Source organism: Camelus ferus, chromosome 4 (genome assembly GCF_009834535.1).
Source record: "Camelus ferus isolate YT-003-E chromosome 4, BCGSAC_Cfer_1.0, whole genome shotgun sequence".
Lineage (NCBI taxonomy): Eukaryota > Metazoa > Chordata > Mammalia > Artiodactyla > Camelidae > Camelus > Camelus ferus.
The window spans coordinates 46,613,100-46,629,495 of NC_045699.1; the positions used below are offsets into that span (position 1 = coordinate 46,613,100).

The following is a 16,396-nucleotide window of genomic DNA, read 5'->3' on the forward strand; positions in this document are numbered from 1 at the left end:
GGGGTGCATGAGTCTTTTTGAATTAGAGTGTTCATCTTTCTCCTAATGTCTCTCAAATATTGTCATTACAGTTCATTTATTTGGATTAGGACTGAAATGGTGCCCAATTATTCCAGAGGGTTGACAACTCTCAAGTCTCTTTAAACTTCTAGGTTACCCTTCCTCTTGTTTTTTCCCTTGTAATTTATTTATTGAAGACGACTAGTCATTCATCCTGTAGAGTTAGTGTCTCACACTGATTGGAGTTTGCTGCTTGCATTCCCCATGGTGTTTTCAACATGTTTCTCTGTTCCTTGTATTTTAAAGAAAAAAACTAACAAGAAGACTCATCCTAAAGTCATTACCCTAATAAATAATAATAATCATGATAAATAAATAATAAGTAATAAACTATTTTTATTCCTATCTGTTCCCCTTTGATCCCTGTTTACATGCATATAACGTTTGGTGTTTTTTTCCTGTTTAACACCACTCTGTAAATGTTTTCTAAGTTTCTGTACAAAACTTTCATAATTAACATTCTTAATAGCTACTTACTATTGGAGAGTGATGTTAAGCCTACTGTTGAACCCTTAGGTTTTGTGTATTTTTGTCACTCTGATAGATAATAAATCTTTCATATCTCTGGTAAAATTATTTCTTTAAGGTAGATAGATGCCCAGGAGTGAGATAGGGATCCAAAGTGGATGAATGGTTTTTTGTATTCTGTGCATGTTGACAAGGTGTCTTCTCAAAGTGTTAAATCAATTTTTATCATCACCACCACACAAACTCCATCTCCACGTCTTTGCACTGCCTCCTCCCTGCAATTTCCCTCCTATTTAATGTGTGTAAAATGATGCTTTGATGGTAGGCTAGAGCTGATGACAATTCTTCGCTGTCTCTCCCATTGTAAGGCAGAGACTAATTCCACCCCCACAACCTTGAGCCTGGGATAGCCTTAGTGATTATTCAACCAATAATACATGGCTGAGGTGATGTTCTGGAATTTCCAGCTAGTTTGCAAGAAGCCTTGTAGCTTTGGTCTAGGTCTCTCTGAATGCTTGCTCTGGGCGATGCCAGCTACCACATAAGAGCTCCAACATGCCGAGAAGATGGCCGTGCTGGAGAGGCCGGGTGTGGGATCTGCAGTTGACAGATCCAGCCCAGCCCAGCCCAGCCCGCCAGCCTCCCCAGGCATCAGGTGTGTGCAGGAATCATTGAACTCTCTAGACTCATTTGCTGGCTGAGTACCACTGTGTGCCCTCAGATGCCATGAAGAGCAAAAGCATATCCCAGCTGAGCTTTGCCTGAATTCCTGACCCATAAAGTCGTGAAATACAATTAAATGGTTTTTGTTTTAAGCTGCTAAATTTTAGGGTAGTTTGTTTGGCAACGATAGATACTGGAGCAGGTGCCTCTATGCCCTCCCCTTTATTTTTATTATGTTGAGAACCATGTTCCTTTGATTTTTTCCATTTCTGGTTTGCATTTTCCCAGGGATGTGATTTGGATTTGTGATTCTTTTTTCACTTTCGTAAATTGGCCTTGTTTTGCCCCTAAGTGGAACTTTGACTCTGGGTTCACAATGACATAACATGTCTGGGATTCTGACCCCAACCACCCCCACCTCACGGAGACATGTACTCCTGCCAAGGAGATTTCTACCTAAATGCTCTGGAGTTTCCTCCCAGTTCTCCCATGACTCTAAGTGTCTTGGGTGGTGGAGGGAGAAAATGAGATTTGTTTTCTAAACCCAACACCCATATCCAATCGATCATGGCATAATGAGGCAGCAGATGAAATAAAAACTGTAGAGAGATACTAAGTTTCGTTCCAGGGCCCTTGACAAGAAGACCCTTATAAGTGGATCCACAGCAACTTGAAAACACAGAAGGAAGAGAAACTTTAAACCCTGAATATTTTCTGCAATAATATAATTTGGATTTTTGGGTGCCTTAAATGAAGCTACATTTTTATATATGCTTTTTGCCTACATTTTACATTTATTTCATACAACATGAAACCATTCTAAAGACACTTAGTAATTTGGGCAGGAAGATGAGCAGTTTCTCAACTTACCCCCCAACATCTACTAATGATGTTTCTTCCCACTTAAAGCATTTGTAGCATCTATTGCTTTTTTTAAAGGCTGAACTTTTTTTTTAAGTAGATGTATAATACTATTAGACAAATTTAAAAACAAGGTAGAAATCCATAAGCCCACCACATTGACATAGCGACAACTATTATTTTTATGTTCCCTTCCTGTTTTTATAAATCATGTATGTGCAAATATTTTTCCAGGCTTTTTGACCCTAATACTTTATCATAAATATTTTCTCTGATCCTTCATAAACTTCATACCATCATTTTTAATGGTTATAGAATATTTCTTCAAGGATTATACCGTGATTTACTTTATCATCCTCCCCCCGCTTTTTGAATATTTGGGCTGCTTCCAGCTTTTTGCTAAGCAGCTCTTTGATGAGTATTTTTATGCATATGGCTTTTCCCATATTTCAGGGTATTTTCTTAGGCTAGCTTCCCAGAAGGGGATTATGGAGTCAGAGTGTATGAACATTTTTATGGCTTCAAAATATCTTTTGAAGAAGGTAGGTGTTCCATTTCATGAGGTTCACAAACATAAAAGAGGAAATTTGGCTTCAAAAAAATCCCTTGTAACACATGTATGTAAAAATTTGGGCAAAGAGCTGTTCTAATAGTTTTCTAAGTTATTAAAGCTTGCCCTTTTTAATTAAAAGAAGTTAATTTTTATTCTATTTGTTTTTGATGAGAGTCTTTTGTAACATGTTTTACACTTTTGGAATTTTCTAAAAAGAAGCCACAAAGCACAGTTTAACTTTTTCTTGATTATTCCTGTGATCAGTATAACCATCAGCTGCTTCCCTGGGCTTAATACTTGAGTACTTTCAGGAATTTCTGAAGTGAAGAGGCTACGTGCTCCTTCACAAAACAGCCACAGCCCTGGAGCTCTTACGGAGATCTACCCAGGTCTCTCGTTCCATGGCTCTGCATCTGCATTGCTGGCTACTTGTCATGTGCTGCTTCCTTCTCAGACATGGTCTTATCTTGCCAAAGACTCCAATGCCATCCCTCATCTTTCCTCTTCATTCACAAGCCACAGCCATCTATCGGAACTGGGGGTCTGAAGGGCCAACTCCCACCAAACAGCAAGGCACCCACAACAGCAATTGTTCCTCTTGGCAAATATTACCTGTGAAGCATAAATGTCGAGGTGGTGAAGACTGCGTGTTGGGATTTCCCCAGACTCACTTCTAGAATCTTGCATCTCCTGCTGAAGTCCCACTAGACTCCTGCAGAGTCTCCCCGGAAGGTGAGACACTCCCAGTTGTCTTTCCGTGTATCCCCTGGATAACAAGGTAGGTGAATGGAATTCTGAAAAAAGCCTGTGTGCCTAACTGAGGTGGTGGAGGACAGTGGGATGTGAACAGAATATGAATGGGAGGCCAGAAGACCCAGGTTCAAGTTCCAGCTTTACCCTTCAGTAACCTACTGGCCTTGAAAAAGTCAGCTGCTTAATCCTTCTGAGCTTCAGTTTTCTCATCCCTGAAAGGGATAATAAGATGTGCCCTACCACCTCCAGGGTTGTCGTGATGATGACATAAGTGGTGAGGAAGCTAAGAAGGTTCCTACATTTGCAGGTCATCTTAATCTTGTTTAAATTATAAGAGCACAGACCCGTTTGGACCAGAGCAAGCCACTGTATTATTTTGTCAGCTTTCTGATGGGAAAATATATGAAATCTCATGAGTCATTAAGAATGGGATCCCTGGCCAGAGCGGTGTGGGGAGGGTTGGGAAGTGGTGTCTGAATCCTTGATGTCACTGGGGTCCTGCAGAGAGAGTGTGGTGCTGTTCTCAAGGGCTCTACATGTGAGAACACTGAGTCACAAAATCCAGGAAGTAGGAAAAATGTAAACCAAGATAAAGAGGGACTGTCCATGGAGAGGCCCGGGGAGGGCCATATTTTCTGAAAGTGGTGTCTTTTTAACCATTTAAAGTAATATGTTGATATGACGGTTGTTAAGCATGTGGTAAAAATATTAAAGGACGTAGTTGGAAGAAGGGACTAGGTCATTTAGTTTGTGACTGACTTTAGTGGTCAGGAGGTGTCAAAGGCTGGTTGTCCCCCCAGCCAGTGTCACAGCCCTACCCCTTGAGCCTGGCCCTGCTGTCCGCCTCCCAGGTGCCATCTAGTCCTGCACTTCTTCCGCCATATTAGAACCTGGCCTGCCTCCACATGGTGACCGGGAAGTTGGGGATGGATTTGGAGAACTAGGCAGCCCTTCCTACATAGGTGCCAAGGCTGCGGTTCAGAGAAGGTGAAAAATACTCTTTTAAGGCCTTCCAGCCAAATTCAGGGTCCTCAGCCCCGCCCCACCCCTCTCCCACGGTGGTGGCTAGTAGCATTGTCCACTGTGTTGCAAGAGCTTTTGAATATTCGGGTCTACCCATTCTCATGGTGGGGAAATGCAAAACTCACGGGGCCGCCTGGCTCAGAGCAGCGCCCAGTGAAAACTGCGGGCCTCAGTGATGCACAATTGCTTGTCTCTCTTCGGGCATCTCTTTGGGAGACAGAGCAAGATGAGTTTAGCTCATCAGAAGTCACTGGGGCTTTCACTTTAGCCCTGCGATTTACTAAGTCAAGCTGTGTGGGTGAGAGCAAATGATCCTTACAGTGAGATTCACTCCGTGTTCCCACCACTGGTGCTGACCAAGAGTTTTGAAACAATCACACTCTAATATGGGTTGTGGCCCATATGTAGGTCATGAAACCTATTTAGTGGGTTTTTTAATTTCATCCTCTAGCCAAATGGCATGCAGGGACTCCTCTGGTTGTCTTATTTCTTTAAATTTGCACAGCAGAGACTGATTGGGTTGGGTTTGGGATTAGGCACAAGGTCGCTTCCAGTTCTGGGCTGCTTTGTTTCTAAAATCTTGGATTCTAACAGAAGGCCTTACCTCAATGGAATGCATGATCTCTTGCTCTTTCAAGGGTGTGGCGAATGCGAAAATCGATCCAAGAGGGGTCGTGACAGTCTGTCTAAGCTGGAAACTGCAAATGCATCATAGTGGGGGTTATCTTTGAACAGGAAAGCTCAATTCTAGCTAAAGGGGACACAGCACCACATGCTGACCATGGGTTCCATGTTCTGGAGGAGAGTGCCACACCCCTGCGCTGTACTGTCTCTAAATTGATGCCTTAGCTGAGCCTTTAACAGGCCCTTCCACCACTGTATTAAGCTAGCTGCTTCTGGGTGATGTGGTAATGCTAAAACCAGTGGGTTCCTTGGTCATTCACCTATTTTCACACCTCTTTTGCCATAAATGGTTCCCTTCATCTGAGATGATATTGTATGAGACACTACATTGATAAAATCAAGCATCCTACTCTTTGAATGGTGGTGCTGGCAAAGACACTTGGTCAGGGAAGGCAAGCCCATATTCAGATAGGTACAGATGCTGGCTGGTGAGGAAGGGGTCTGAAGAAATCAACTTGTCATCCACTGGTTGGGTGGTCTCTTTGAGGAATGGTGCCATATTGAGGGCTCAGTGTCAGTCTGCAGGTGGCAGGTTGGACATTCCCCAGTGTCAGGAGGTAGATCTGCTTTAGAAGGATGGAGCCCATTTTGTTGGGTCTTTGTCTGTCATTTACCCTGGCTATCGTTGTCACTCTTTTTAAGGCTCCACCGTGTCAGCCCTGGGGTAGCCAAGGAGAGAGAGGCTAGCTGGCATCCACAGGATGAGTCATTCTGTCCACCTGGTTGTTGCATGTCTCCTCTGTGATGGATGCTCTCTAGTGAGCATTGTGAGACACAAAGACCAACACATTTTGTGCCCATTCCTAAGGTAATCACATAATACTTCCTTAGATCTCATTGTCCCTGATAATCCAATCCTATCTTCAGGCCCCTGGCCAACATCCCAGACATTTGTCCGCTGCTCGGGCATCTGAGTATATACTTGTCACTCTGTGTCCATGGAGGATTGGTTGCAGGAGCCCCCGCAGATACCAAAATCTGTGGATACTCAAGTCTCATCTATAAAAAGGCATAGCATAATGAATATAGCCAGCCTTCCGTACCTGCAGATGCAAAACACATGGATACGGACGACTGTATTTGTAACCCAAACCACTTCTGCCTCCATCAAAGGGGTTGACCAAGTGTACCACTCATAGCTCTACCCACTGGAAGGAATTCTCTTCTCACTGTCCTTTGGGGCCATCCCTGAAAGGACTATAGCACAGCAACATCCATTTTTAACTAGCCCCAACATATCACACTAACTCATCTGTGAAGAAGCCTGAGTTCTTTCCTTCTCTGTTTATTGGTTGTAGGAAACCAACACTAGAGCTAGAAGTGTGAGCTGAAGCAGGGGTGTTGGTGCAAAGTGGTAGGTGTCATGGGAGTCTGGTAGATGACATGTGACCTGTACATATAATTTACTTGTGCTTTCTAGACTTGTTTAGACCTTTGCTCAAATGTATAATTGGGGCAAATATACTTAGCTTCGGCAAAACCCTTATATCAGCTACTTGGCTTATAGAAAGGTCAAGTGAAAGTCCTTGAAACTACCTCCCTTTTTCCATCTCTGAGAGTAGATCAGAAGCAAAACCACGTCCCAGAAGTATTGCAGATTTTAGAGCCACCATTAACACGTAAATAGTGAAGGGTTGGTTGGTTCCATTATATTTCCACTAATTCACTTGTATGGCCCTTGCAAAAGCCAAATGGATTGTGGTGGGTAATAGTGGATTGCCATGAACTTGGCCTCAACTGCAGCTGCCGTGCCAGATGTGATATCTGGAATATACCATCACGACCTTTGACACTTGTGATGCACCATGATCTGGCAAACGCAGTCACAGTCTCTATCAGGGGAAAAACTGCAACCACTTTGCTTTCATATGGCAAGTGGAATAGGCCATTTTCACTTTTTGATCCCAGAGCTATGTTAACTCTCCTGTTTCCTGTTATAATATAGTCCATAAGAACTTTGTCATCTTAATGTGCCACAGATCATGCTGGTCCCCTACGTTGGTAACATCATGCTAATTGGACCTGGTGAATTAGAAGCGACAATTATTCTGGAAACCCTGTTAAGGTCACGAGTGAGGGAGAGAAACTCCACCACCTATCTTATCCTGGGCCACTCAAGTGTTAGTCTTAGGTGCCTCTTTGGTATTAGGGAGTAAAATTCTAGGGAGCAGAAGTAGAGAAAAGGGGAGTGAGGCAGGGAAAGAGGAATAACCAATGAAAGGCATTAGATGATTGATTACTCAGTCTTGTGAGAGCATCTCTCAGATGCCTTATAAGTGACTTTCTCAGGACAGTGCATCTGGGAGAAGAAGGAGGAAAAATGTATTTGTTGGCTTCCATTGGCTAAAAATTGGCTTCATGAGGTGTTATTTCTATTGCCCTTCCGGGCTGCTGGGGCTGAGTGAATTACGCCCTGTGTCAGACATCAGCAGCATCCCTGGGGCAGGAAGGGAGAGGTGCTCAGTGTGGGTAAGGGGCAAGGGACTGACTCTGGGTGTCTAGAAGTTCCCACCCATTGGAAAAGGGAACTGAGATTTTTATCCATCAGCTCCAGTCAGCCGTTGGCTGAGAGCAGCTGGGTGTCAGAGTTAATTCCCCAGCACTTCCAGTCTGCTATGCTGCAGGCAGAGCAGGGTCCGGCAGGCAGACAAAGTGCTCAGGTGAAGGGAAGCAGTTGCTAGCAGCTGGATGACCTTGCCTATAGTGCATGTGAAGGATACAGGCAGAGGGGATGGCAGTAGCCCCTAAGAGGTGCCTGACACCCTCCCCCCCGACCTTTTTTTTTTTGTCCTCTCAGATTTTTGTCTTCATATCTCTTATGCAGAACAACTTGGCTTTTCTCAGCCCCGGTCCCTTTTTGCATATCCAAATACATCAAGGTGCTCATCGGAACAAAAGCGTCCTGGGTAGAAGGCAGTTGTGGGATTGAACTGTCATTGTTTTCTCTTGATTACCCAAAAGGCAGCCCTTTTCTCTGGATATGCCAGTAAATTCTTTTCCAGTCAGCTAGTTGGGTCTATTCTGCTTTTTCTACTCCTGAAACCAGATGAGGATACAAGTGTCTCCTGTGAACTTTCTCACCACAGCTGCACAAGGGAGGTGTTATCCCCACGTCCTGAAGAAATAGGTTCAGAAAGACCTGCACTATGTGCTTGGTAACTTCATCCCAAACCAGAACCTGGGAGGTTTCTCACTGATTTTTGTACCCCTTCCAGCTGCTTGAGACAGTCTGGAGAATGCTTTTGGAGACTGAGTTTCCTGGGACACTTGGGTGGTTTATAGGAAAATGGAACAGACCATTAATTTAATTGAGTTCTAGAAAATCTGGGACATAGGTCCTCATGTCTCCACACCTCCCGATGTCGCAGATTGTCCTAAAGCTGTGGTAAACAATTTAGACCAGCTCCAGTATGACACAAAACTTCCTCTTGGCTATTTCTACAATATCATATTGAATAGAAGGAAATCGCTTAAACCCTCAAAACACAGTCTGGCAGGAGGCAAAATGCCTGGCTTGGCATCCTGCCCCCATCCCTCCCACACAGGCAGCTGGGACCATTTGGTCCCCCTTCAGCTCCCAGGCCGGACACCCGCCCTGTTCTCCATCAGTCTGAGTTCACAGTTCCCACCTCCTGGCCCAACTTTAAAATGAGAGCCCTGATTACCTAGGAGCCTGGTCTGGCTTCCCAGATGAAATAGGTACAAAATTAACAATATCAACGTGCATCTAATTCTAGTCATTTCAGAGAAGAAATGTGCTTTGGGGACTTTTACCTTTATATTCCAGTGAACTGGATATTAGCAGATACTTACATAGAACCAGCAAAATATGAAACGTGCACAGAGGGCTTCCCTGCCAGAGTAGTAAAGGAAACTACTGCCTTATGTATTTGGATCTTGGACTGATAAATTGGACCACAATCAAGCCCACCAATCAAAATGTAGCTATTCCTTCATCCATCAGGTAACATGCACAGCTGAGGGGGACCAGGTTTGTTTCATCATTTTACTTTTCACTTTTTCCCAATGTAGATATACTTAATTTGTATATGAAACATGTAGAAATATGTTCTTCCACATCTTTCTTGAAACATGCCCCCCCATTTATATATCTTTCCCCCCATTTTTAACAGAGACATGAGCAATCTATTCCATTTTTTTCTTATGAGAAAAGGCAGAAGTGTATATGTGATGATAAATGGCAAGTGATTCTTAGCCTTGGTGTTGGGGAGCAATCGGGATGGTGGGGACCACAATAGACTGGAGAACATGGCCTTGACTGAAGGCAGCATCCCCTTTCTCGATACAAATCAATCACCAGCACAAGGAATGCAGGCCCCATGTTGCCAGGTTTTCCAAAAATTTAAAAAGACACCAGAAATCCAGATTTTAATGTAAAATTAACTAATTATCAAACGTATTGCTAAGTAATTTAATTTGGAGGTTGACACCAGGCAGTCTGAACCAAACGTATCTGTGGGCCAAATTGAGCCCATGGCCACCAGTTCACAACCTCTGGTTTTAAATGTCAAACAGAACAATAGAGCTGTTATATAATTGTAGTTGATGTGACTCTTTCGAAGCAATACAGAATTATAGTTCTAAGAAAGTCAATTATATTCCCAGCTGATGTGGTACTTTATAAGCATTAAAAAATATAGAACTAAGAAAGCAAATGCCTTATGGTTAGTAATTCATAATAAAATAAAGTATGTCCAGCAGAGCATGGCTGCAAGTGGGAGAGAATTCATATCCACAGAAATTAGGAACAGAATAAGAAAGAAACCTGAAGGGGACCATTTTGTTAGAAAGTACTCTGCCCTGTGTGTTAGTTCCATGTGGGGCCATCTGAGCTCTAGAGCTGTTTTGGCTGCTTCTCTCCTCCAACCTATTTGCCCCCCAAACCCTCTGCAGACCCCAGAGCCTGGGTTAACTTCACTACCATATTGAAGCCTCTCCTTTCTTCCTCAGGCCACGCTGATTGTTTGTTTGCTTGTTTCTTTTCTGAAGACTGTCTGCACTGATGGCAGACCTGACACGTCTATATAGCAGTTTACAGTGGACAGAGAACTGTGCACTCTGTACACTGACTCTGTAGCTAGGGCGTGAAGAGCCTGAGTGCATGACAGATGCCAACACTCAGGCTCTTCACCACTCAGTCATACTACTTGTCATTTAACAAGAGGATTAGACCCACTCCCTACCCCTGAGAGCAAAATTGCATTGGAGATAAGGAGCACTCAGGCATGAAAGGGTTAATGCCAGCAGAGGCAGTGAGGGTTCCAAAGGAAGCTCTGGCCAGGAGATCAGGAGCCTGGATTCCAGTCCAGTTCTGGCCCTAGCTACAGAGTGAAGCTGGGCAAATCCTGTCCTTGCCTGCCTTTTTATTTCTTCATCTAAAAAAGGGAAGTAATGATCCTAATGTGGAACGGTGGCTTTGAGAGTCCATATATTCCACCTGTACAGAGTCACCACCTGCCAAGTGAAAAGGTAATTTGAGTTAGCCCTGCAGAGATGGGTTGGGGATGGACATAGTAGCTAACATTTATTGACTTTTGATTGTGTCTGAGGCCCTGTGCTAAATGCTTTACCATAACGATCAATCCCCATAACAGCCCTGGAAAAGTGGTACTGCAATAGGGCACATTTTAAACCTCAGCTTCCTCATCTATGAAATGAGGGTCATTGCAGGAGGTGACTCGCCCTCTAGAAATGAAAACCAGAAACTGACCACAGAGCCATGGCCCACTGTGACTACTTGGTGTATCAGGAAGAGAGGCCCCTGGGCCTCCCAGGTCTGTCCAGAACCATCCAGATCTCAGTGGTGCCTCCTCTCCCACATATATCTTACACTACTGGGCCTGGTGGTAATTGTAATAATAAAAAGCCACCATTTGTGGATTTAGCCAGTGACAGGTCCTGTGCTAAGCTCTGTACAGGTGAAACTGATGGCCCCCTGTTCCCTCTCCCCCCAGGTACACCACCCATGACTGTTGGAGGCTGAGACTGGTTCATCTCTCTTGGGTCATCACAGTGCCTGGAGCGATGTCTCACCTAAGAAGTGTGTTTCTTCATTCATCCAATGTTTATTGACTTCTCCTACTATCAGGCACTATTTTAGACAGAGCAAAACAAATATAAATTCTTGTCCTCTTGGAGCTTATATTCTGGTGGTGGTGCAGACAAGGTATAAAGAGGAAAACCTTGGAATATTAGATATGTTTAAAGTTTTTATTAGGATTCCCTTGGCTGCATTTATTTATACATATATCACTTATAACCCCCAAACGGGACCACTCCTGGGCATTCAAGGGAGCTGTGTGTCAGGCGTGCAGGGCGGAACACAGCAGTCAGGATACCAGTCCAGCTGTGTGACCTTGGGACATTCGCTCTATGTGTCTGAGCCTCAGTTTCTTCGTCATCATTTAGGGAAATCACCGCGATTCCAGCCCCCCTGGGCTGGTCGGAGGATTCCATTGGTCCGTGAAAAAGTTCGTTGTCGGCGGCGGGGCAGCCTGGACAGGGCCAGACGTGAGGGCTGGAGGGAGCAATGTCCCGCTGACCCTGACAAGCCCGGACGCGGGGCTTCTCTCGGTTACACAAGGCCGCCGGGGTGGAAGCGGCGGGCGCGCGTCCATTGAGGGGAAAGGGGCGTGGGCAGGCTGTCGGCGCGGCCGGGAGCCCCGGGGCGTGAGTGCGCCGCTGCGGCGCTGCCCGAGGTGGGGCGCGGCGCGGCGCGGCGCGCGGAGTGGCGCAGGGCGCGGCGGAGTCGAGTTTCAGGGCGCGGGCCGGGCCGGGATCCTGCCCGCCGCCGCCGCCGCCGCTGCCCCTGCCCAGCGCTGTCTTTGTTCCCGTCAGGAAGGGTGAGCGGCCCTCGCGCAGCGCCAGGTCGCCGTCCGCGGAGCTGGGCGGCCCGGTGCCCTCAGGGGGCTCGCAGACCTGCGAAATGGCGCCAAGGTAGGACTCGCTTCCCCCACGCCCCGGCGCCCCCCGGCCCCTCCGCCCGCCTCACCTTCTCTCCTTCGGCCACTCCTCGCAGGAGGGACGCGCCGTGCCGGTGCCTATTGCTGCTGCTTTCTGTCACCGCGCTTCTCCATGCTGTCACCTGGACCCGCTCCACGACAGGTAAGCGGCCCAGCCTGAGGGTGGCACCGGCTGCCTTCGTGCCGCAGGGAAGTTGGTTTGGGCGGCGGGCGCGGCTGCGGTGCGCGCCTCATTCCTGGACATAAAAGGGAGTCCTCGCCGCTTGGTACGCACTAGCGGTCCTGCCGCGGCTTCCCCGGGCGGTGCAGGGGGTTCGAGGGGTGAACGCGAGTCTCTGGGCGGCTGGAGCGGGTGGAGCACTGCCCGGGCACCCGAGGTGTCTGAGCTAGGCGCGGCAGAGACGGACTTTAGAAGCACAGGGACAGCGCCAGCGGCTCTGAGGGGACAGTTAGCTCCCGCTCACCTAGCGCCCGCGCTCAGGTCCTGCGTGCTGGCTGGCGGATTGTAAGTGCAGGTCTGGTGCCCACTCCGTACACAGGTGCGGAAGCATGAGCGCTAGCGGAGACACCTGGCGCTGGACTGAATTCTCTGGTGCCTAACTTAGCCCTGAGTTATGTGGAGAGTCCCATCCATCACGGGCAGTGGCTGCCTGGGTGATGGAGAGAGCTTTGGACTGGGAACTAGGGGTTGTAGTGTCTTCTGTTGCCAGGCATTACTCCCTGACCCCTCACGACCCAGAGGCGGTTGTGTGACTACTGGGGTCTGAGGTAAAATAGATTTAAGATGTGGCTGGGTTAGGTGCTGTTGGGCAATGAATTTCACCACTCTGTACCTCAGTTTCCCCATCCGAAAAAGGGGAATACTTAGATCACCCTTCCTCCTAGAGATGCTATGAAGACTAAAAGCGATATCAGAAATAACATACTTTCCCCACCGTGGCACATTTTGGGCACAAAATAAAATGATGGAAACTGCAGGTTGATCCTCCCAATAGCTGTGTTGGAGAGCAGGCATTTTTACAGAAGAGGACACTCAGGGTGAGAGAGGCTTAAGAACTGTCCTGTGCAAAAGGCAGGACTTGGGCCCAGATCTCTAGGTTCCCATCCCACCCTGCTCAGCTCTTTCCCAAGCAGCTTTGCAGGAGAACTATGCTCTCCAAGTAGCCTCTGACCTCTTTCGGATTTAAGAGGTTAGTACACAGTCTCAATGTAAAAAGTGTGTGGGGAGAAGCGGGGAACAACCACTCTGAAGGAAACTGAGGATTTCCTGGGTGGTCGTGGTTAACTCTTCGTGTGAGGGAGGAAGTCTGGGACAGCCCAGACTATTGTCTCCTTGGGCGCAAGACCCAAACGAGATGACAGCTTTTCCTGCCAGAGCATCCAGCCTGGCATTTCTTGCAGATGAAAGGGCAGCTGGAGTGCAGTTTTGGCTTCTCAGCACCATGGCCCATGTTGGAACGCTGCAATTTTGCATGTGATATAGGGTATTGCCAACTCAGCGGCAGAGGGCAGCTTCAGGTTCTGTGGTCTTTTGTGGACTTTGTTGCAGACTTTTACCCCCAAAAGGAAGGAGGTTCTAGGGAAAGAAATTTTTGGTGTTTCTTTTTCCTTCTGCGTTTGTAGGCTGGATCCCTTGATGACAGGTCAGGGCTGTTCTTCTAACACAGAGGAAGTCCTGTTCGCATCCATAATGTAAAAAGGGAGTGCCAGGAAACCCTCAGGAGCTGGAAAGGGCCTGGAGGGAGCCATTTGCAACCGATAGGTAACAGATGAATATTCAGTGTCTCTCTGGGACTCAGAAGAGAATCTTTCTAGACTGGTGAAATATCCTCCTGCAAACCAAATCTTGCATGCAAATTAATAAGGTTAACACTTGTAAACCACTTCATACGTTGGGGGCAGAGATGTGATACATTCTTACTTCATTCATCCAAACCTCACAATCACTCCAGAAACTGCTTCTGATGAGGCCCAGAGTCTCAAGGCTTCTCAGCTCCCGAGGGTTTCCTGGCCCACCCTGTTTAAAGAGACTTTTGTCAATGGGACCCTGTCCCCCACATCGATCCTTGTGCCCCTAATGAGTGATGGCTGACCTATTAAAGTTACAGTGTCACTGGAATGCCTGCTATTTTAGAAGATAAAGAGGTTGTGGGGACAGGCGCAGTGATGTCATAAGTAATTTGTTTCTGATAACAAAATACTGGTATGTGCAAATTATTTCCTTTTCTTGAAATTGTCTTATTGTAAAATATAACATCCATTCAGAAAAATGTACACAAAAGTACAGCCCAATGATTTCCTACAGAGCAAACATTCACATAACCAGGTCAAGAAAAGGGGTAGCCCCTGGACGCTCTCCTGTGCCCCTTGGCTGTGATTATCCCCTCCCTCTGCTCAGAGATAACCATTACCTTGAGTCTTATGGTGATTGCTTCCTTACTTTTAAAAAATAACTTTAGTACCTAAGCATGTATCCCCAAATTCTAAAGTTTCTTGATTTTGAACATTATACATGCAGAATGTCTTCTTTGGTATCTGGCTTCTTTCACTGAATATTAGTTTTGAGATTCATTTATGCTATTGCATGTGACTGTAGTTAATTCATCTTCATTGCTGCATAATATTCCACTGTATTAGTTTACTGTATATTATTTGTCCATTTTTTTCAAAATTTGGGTGGTTTCCATTTGGGGCTAATATTTGTAGCATGTCTCTGAACCTTCTTGTACATGTTTCTTGGTGCACATAGGCACACATTTCTGTTGGTTCTACATCTAGGAGGGGAGTGCTGGGTGACAGGGTGTGCAAATCCTCCAGATGAACAAGCCAGCATGCCTTCAACTATGGTTGTACCAAGGTTCACAGCCACCAACCTGGTATGAAAGTCTATTTCTTCACATCCTCACCAGCACTTGGTCTCGTTACTGGGCTTAATTTCAGCCTTTCTAATGGGTACATATTAGAATCTTACTGTAGTCTTAATTTATATTTTCCTGATTATTAAATTGATATCCTTTTCTTATATTTATTGGACATTTAGATATCCTGATTTTTTTATTGAGAAGAAATTCATATAAGACTAGCCATTTATGTGTGTACAATTCAGTGGCATTTAGTACATTTACATTGTTGTACAGCCATCATCTCTAGTTCCAAACATTTTCATCACTCCAAAGGTGTTGGTGGTATAGTAGTGAGCACAGCTGCCTTCCAAAACATTTTCATCACTCCAAAGAAAACCTTATTTCCATTAAGCAGTCACTCTCCATTACCACATCCCCACTCCACTGGCCCATGGCAACCACTGAACTGGTTTCTGTCTCTATGGGTTTGCCTATTCTGGATAATTCATATAAATGGAATCATACAATATATGACCTTTTGTGTCTGTCTTCTCTCACTTAGTTTAATGTTTCTGAAGTTCATCCATGGTGTAGTATGTATCAGTACTTCATTCCTTTTATGGCCAAATAATATTCCACTCTATGGATATATCACAATTTGTTTATCCATTTTTCTATTGATGGAGACATTTGGGTAGTTTCCTCCTTTTGGCTATTATGAATAGTGCTTTTATGAACATTTGTGTACAAGGATTTGAGTATTTGTTTTGAATTATTTCGGGTGTATATCTAGCAGTGGAATTTAGAGCCTTAACTCCACACTTAAGTTTCGGGGAACTCCCAAGCTGTTTTCCACAGTGGCTGAACCACTTTACACTCCTACCGGCAGTGTACAAGTGTTCCAGTTTTTCCATGGCCATGCCAACGCTTATTTTCCACTTTTTAGCTTACAGCCGTCTTAGTGGCATCCCTGAGTGGTATCTCACTATGGTTTTGGTTTGCATTTCAATAATGACTAATGATATTGAGCATCCTTTCTTGTGCTTCTTGGCCATTTGTAGATCTTCTCTGGGGGAAATTCTGAATACTAATCAGAGCAGGTTCAGATTTTCCCTCTAATCATCTCACTGTTGCTCGTGGCCAGTTGATGTGCTTTCCTAAGTGAGGGAGAAGCAGGTGAATCACACCTAAGATTTCACATCACTGGCCTCCCACCTTACCTATGCCCCAACCTGTAGTGCACTACTGTTGTTCACATACCATTAGAAGCTGTGATGAGTATAAATGATTGTAATGTTTTAATTACTGGCTAAATTTTTGGTTTTCTCTAAAGTTGGGATTGCCTGTGGTGGCATAATGTTCTGCTTATGTGTTTTATAGCAGAGTGAAGGCTGAACACCCCGACACATTGAATCACTCATAGCTCCCCTTGTGTAGTTGAGATTTTGCAGTCTCCTGGACTTTGCACAAGGTGTAAACTAATCTCCCCGTCTAGAGTATACTTT

The 16,396-nt window shown here is 45.5% G+C and overlaps 1 protein-coding gene across 1 annotated transcript in view; it reads left to right on the forward strand.

Annotated features, from left to right (window-relative positions):
* Nucleotides 1-11,573: 11,573 nt before the first annotated feature.
* The window catches only part of COL15A1 (collagen type XV alpha 1 chain), a 96,628-nt gene continuing 91,805 nt past the window's right edge, over nt 11,574-16,396 (forward strand). The window contains 2 exon segments of the mRNA XM_032478063.1: nt 11,574-12,022; nt 12,105-12,190. Coding sequence (XP_032333954.1) covers nt 12,012-12,022; nt 12,105-12,190 — 97 coding nt within the window. The 5' untranslated portion in view covers nt 11,574-12,011.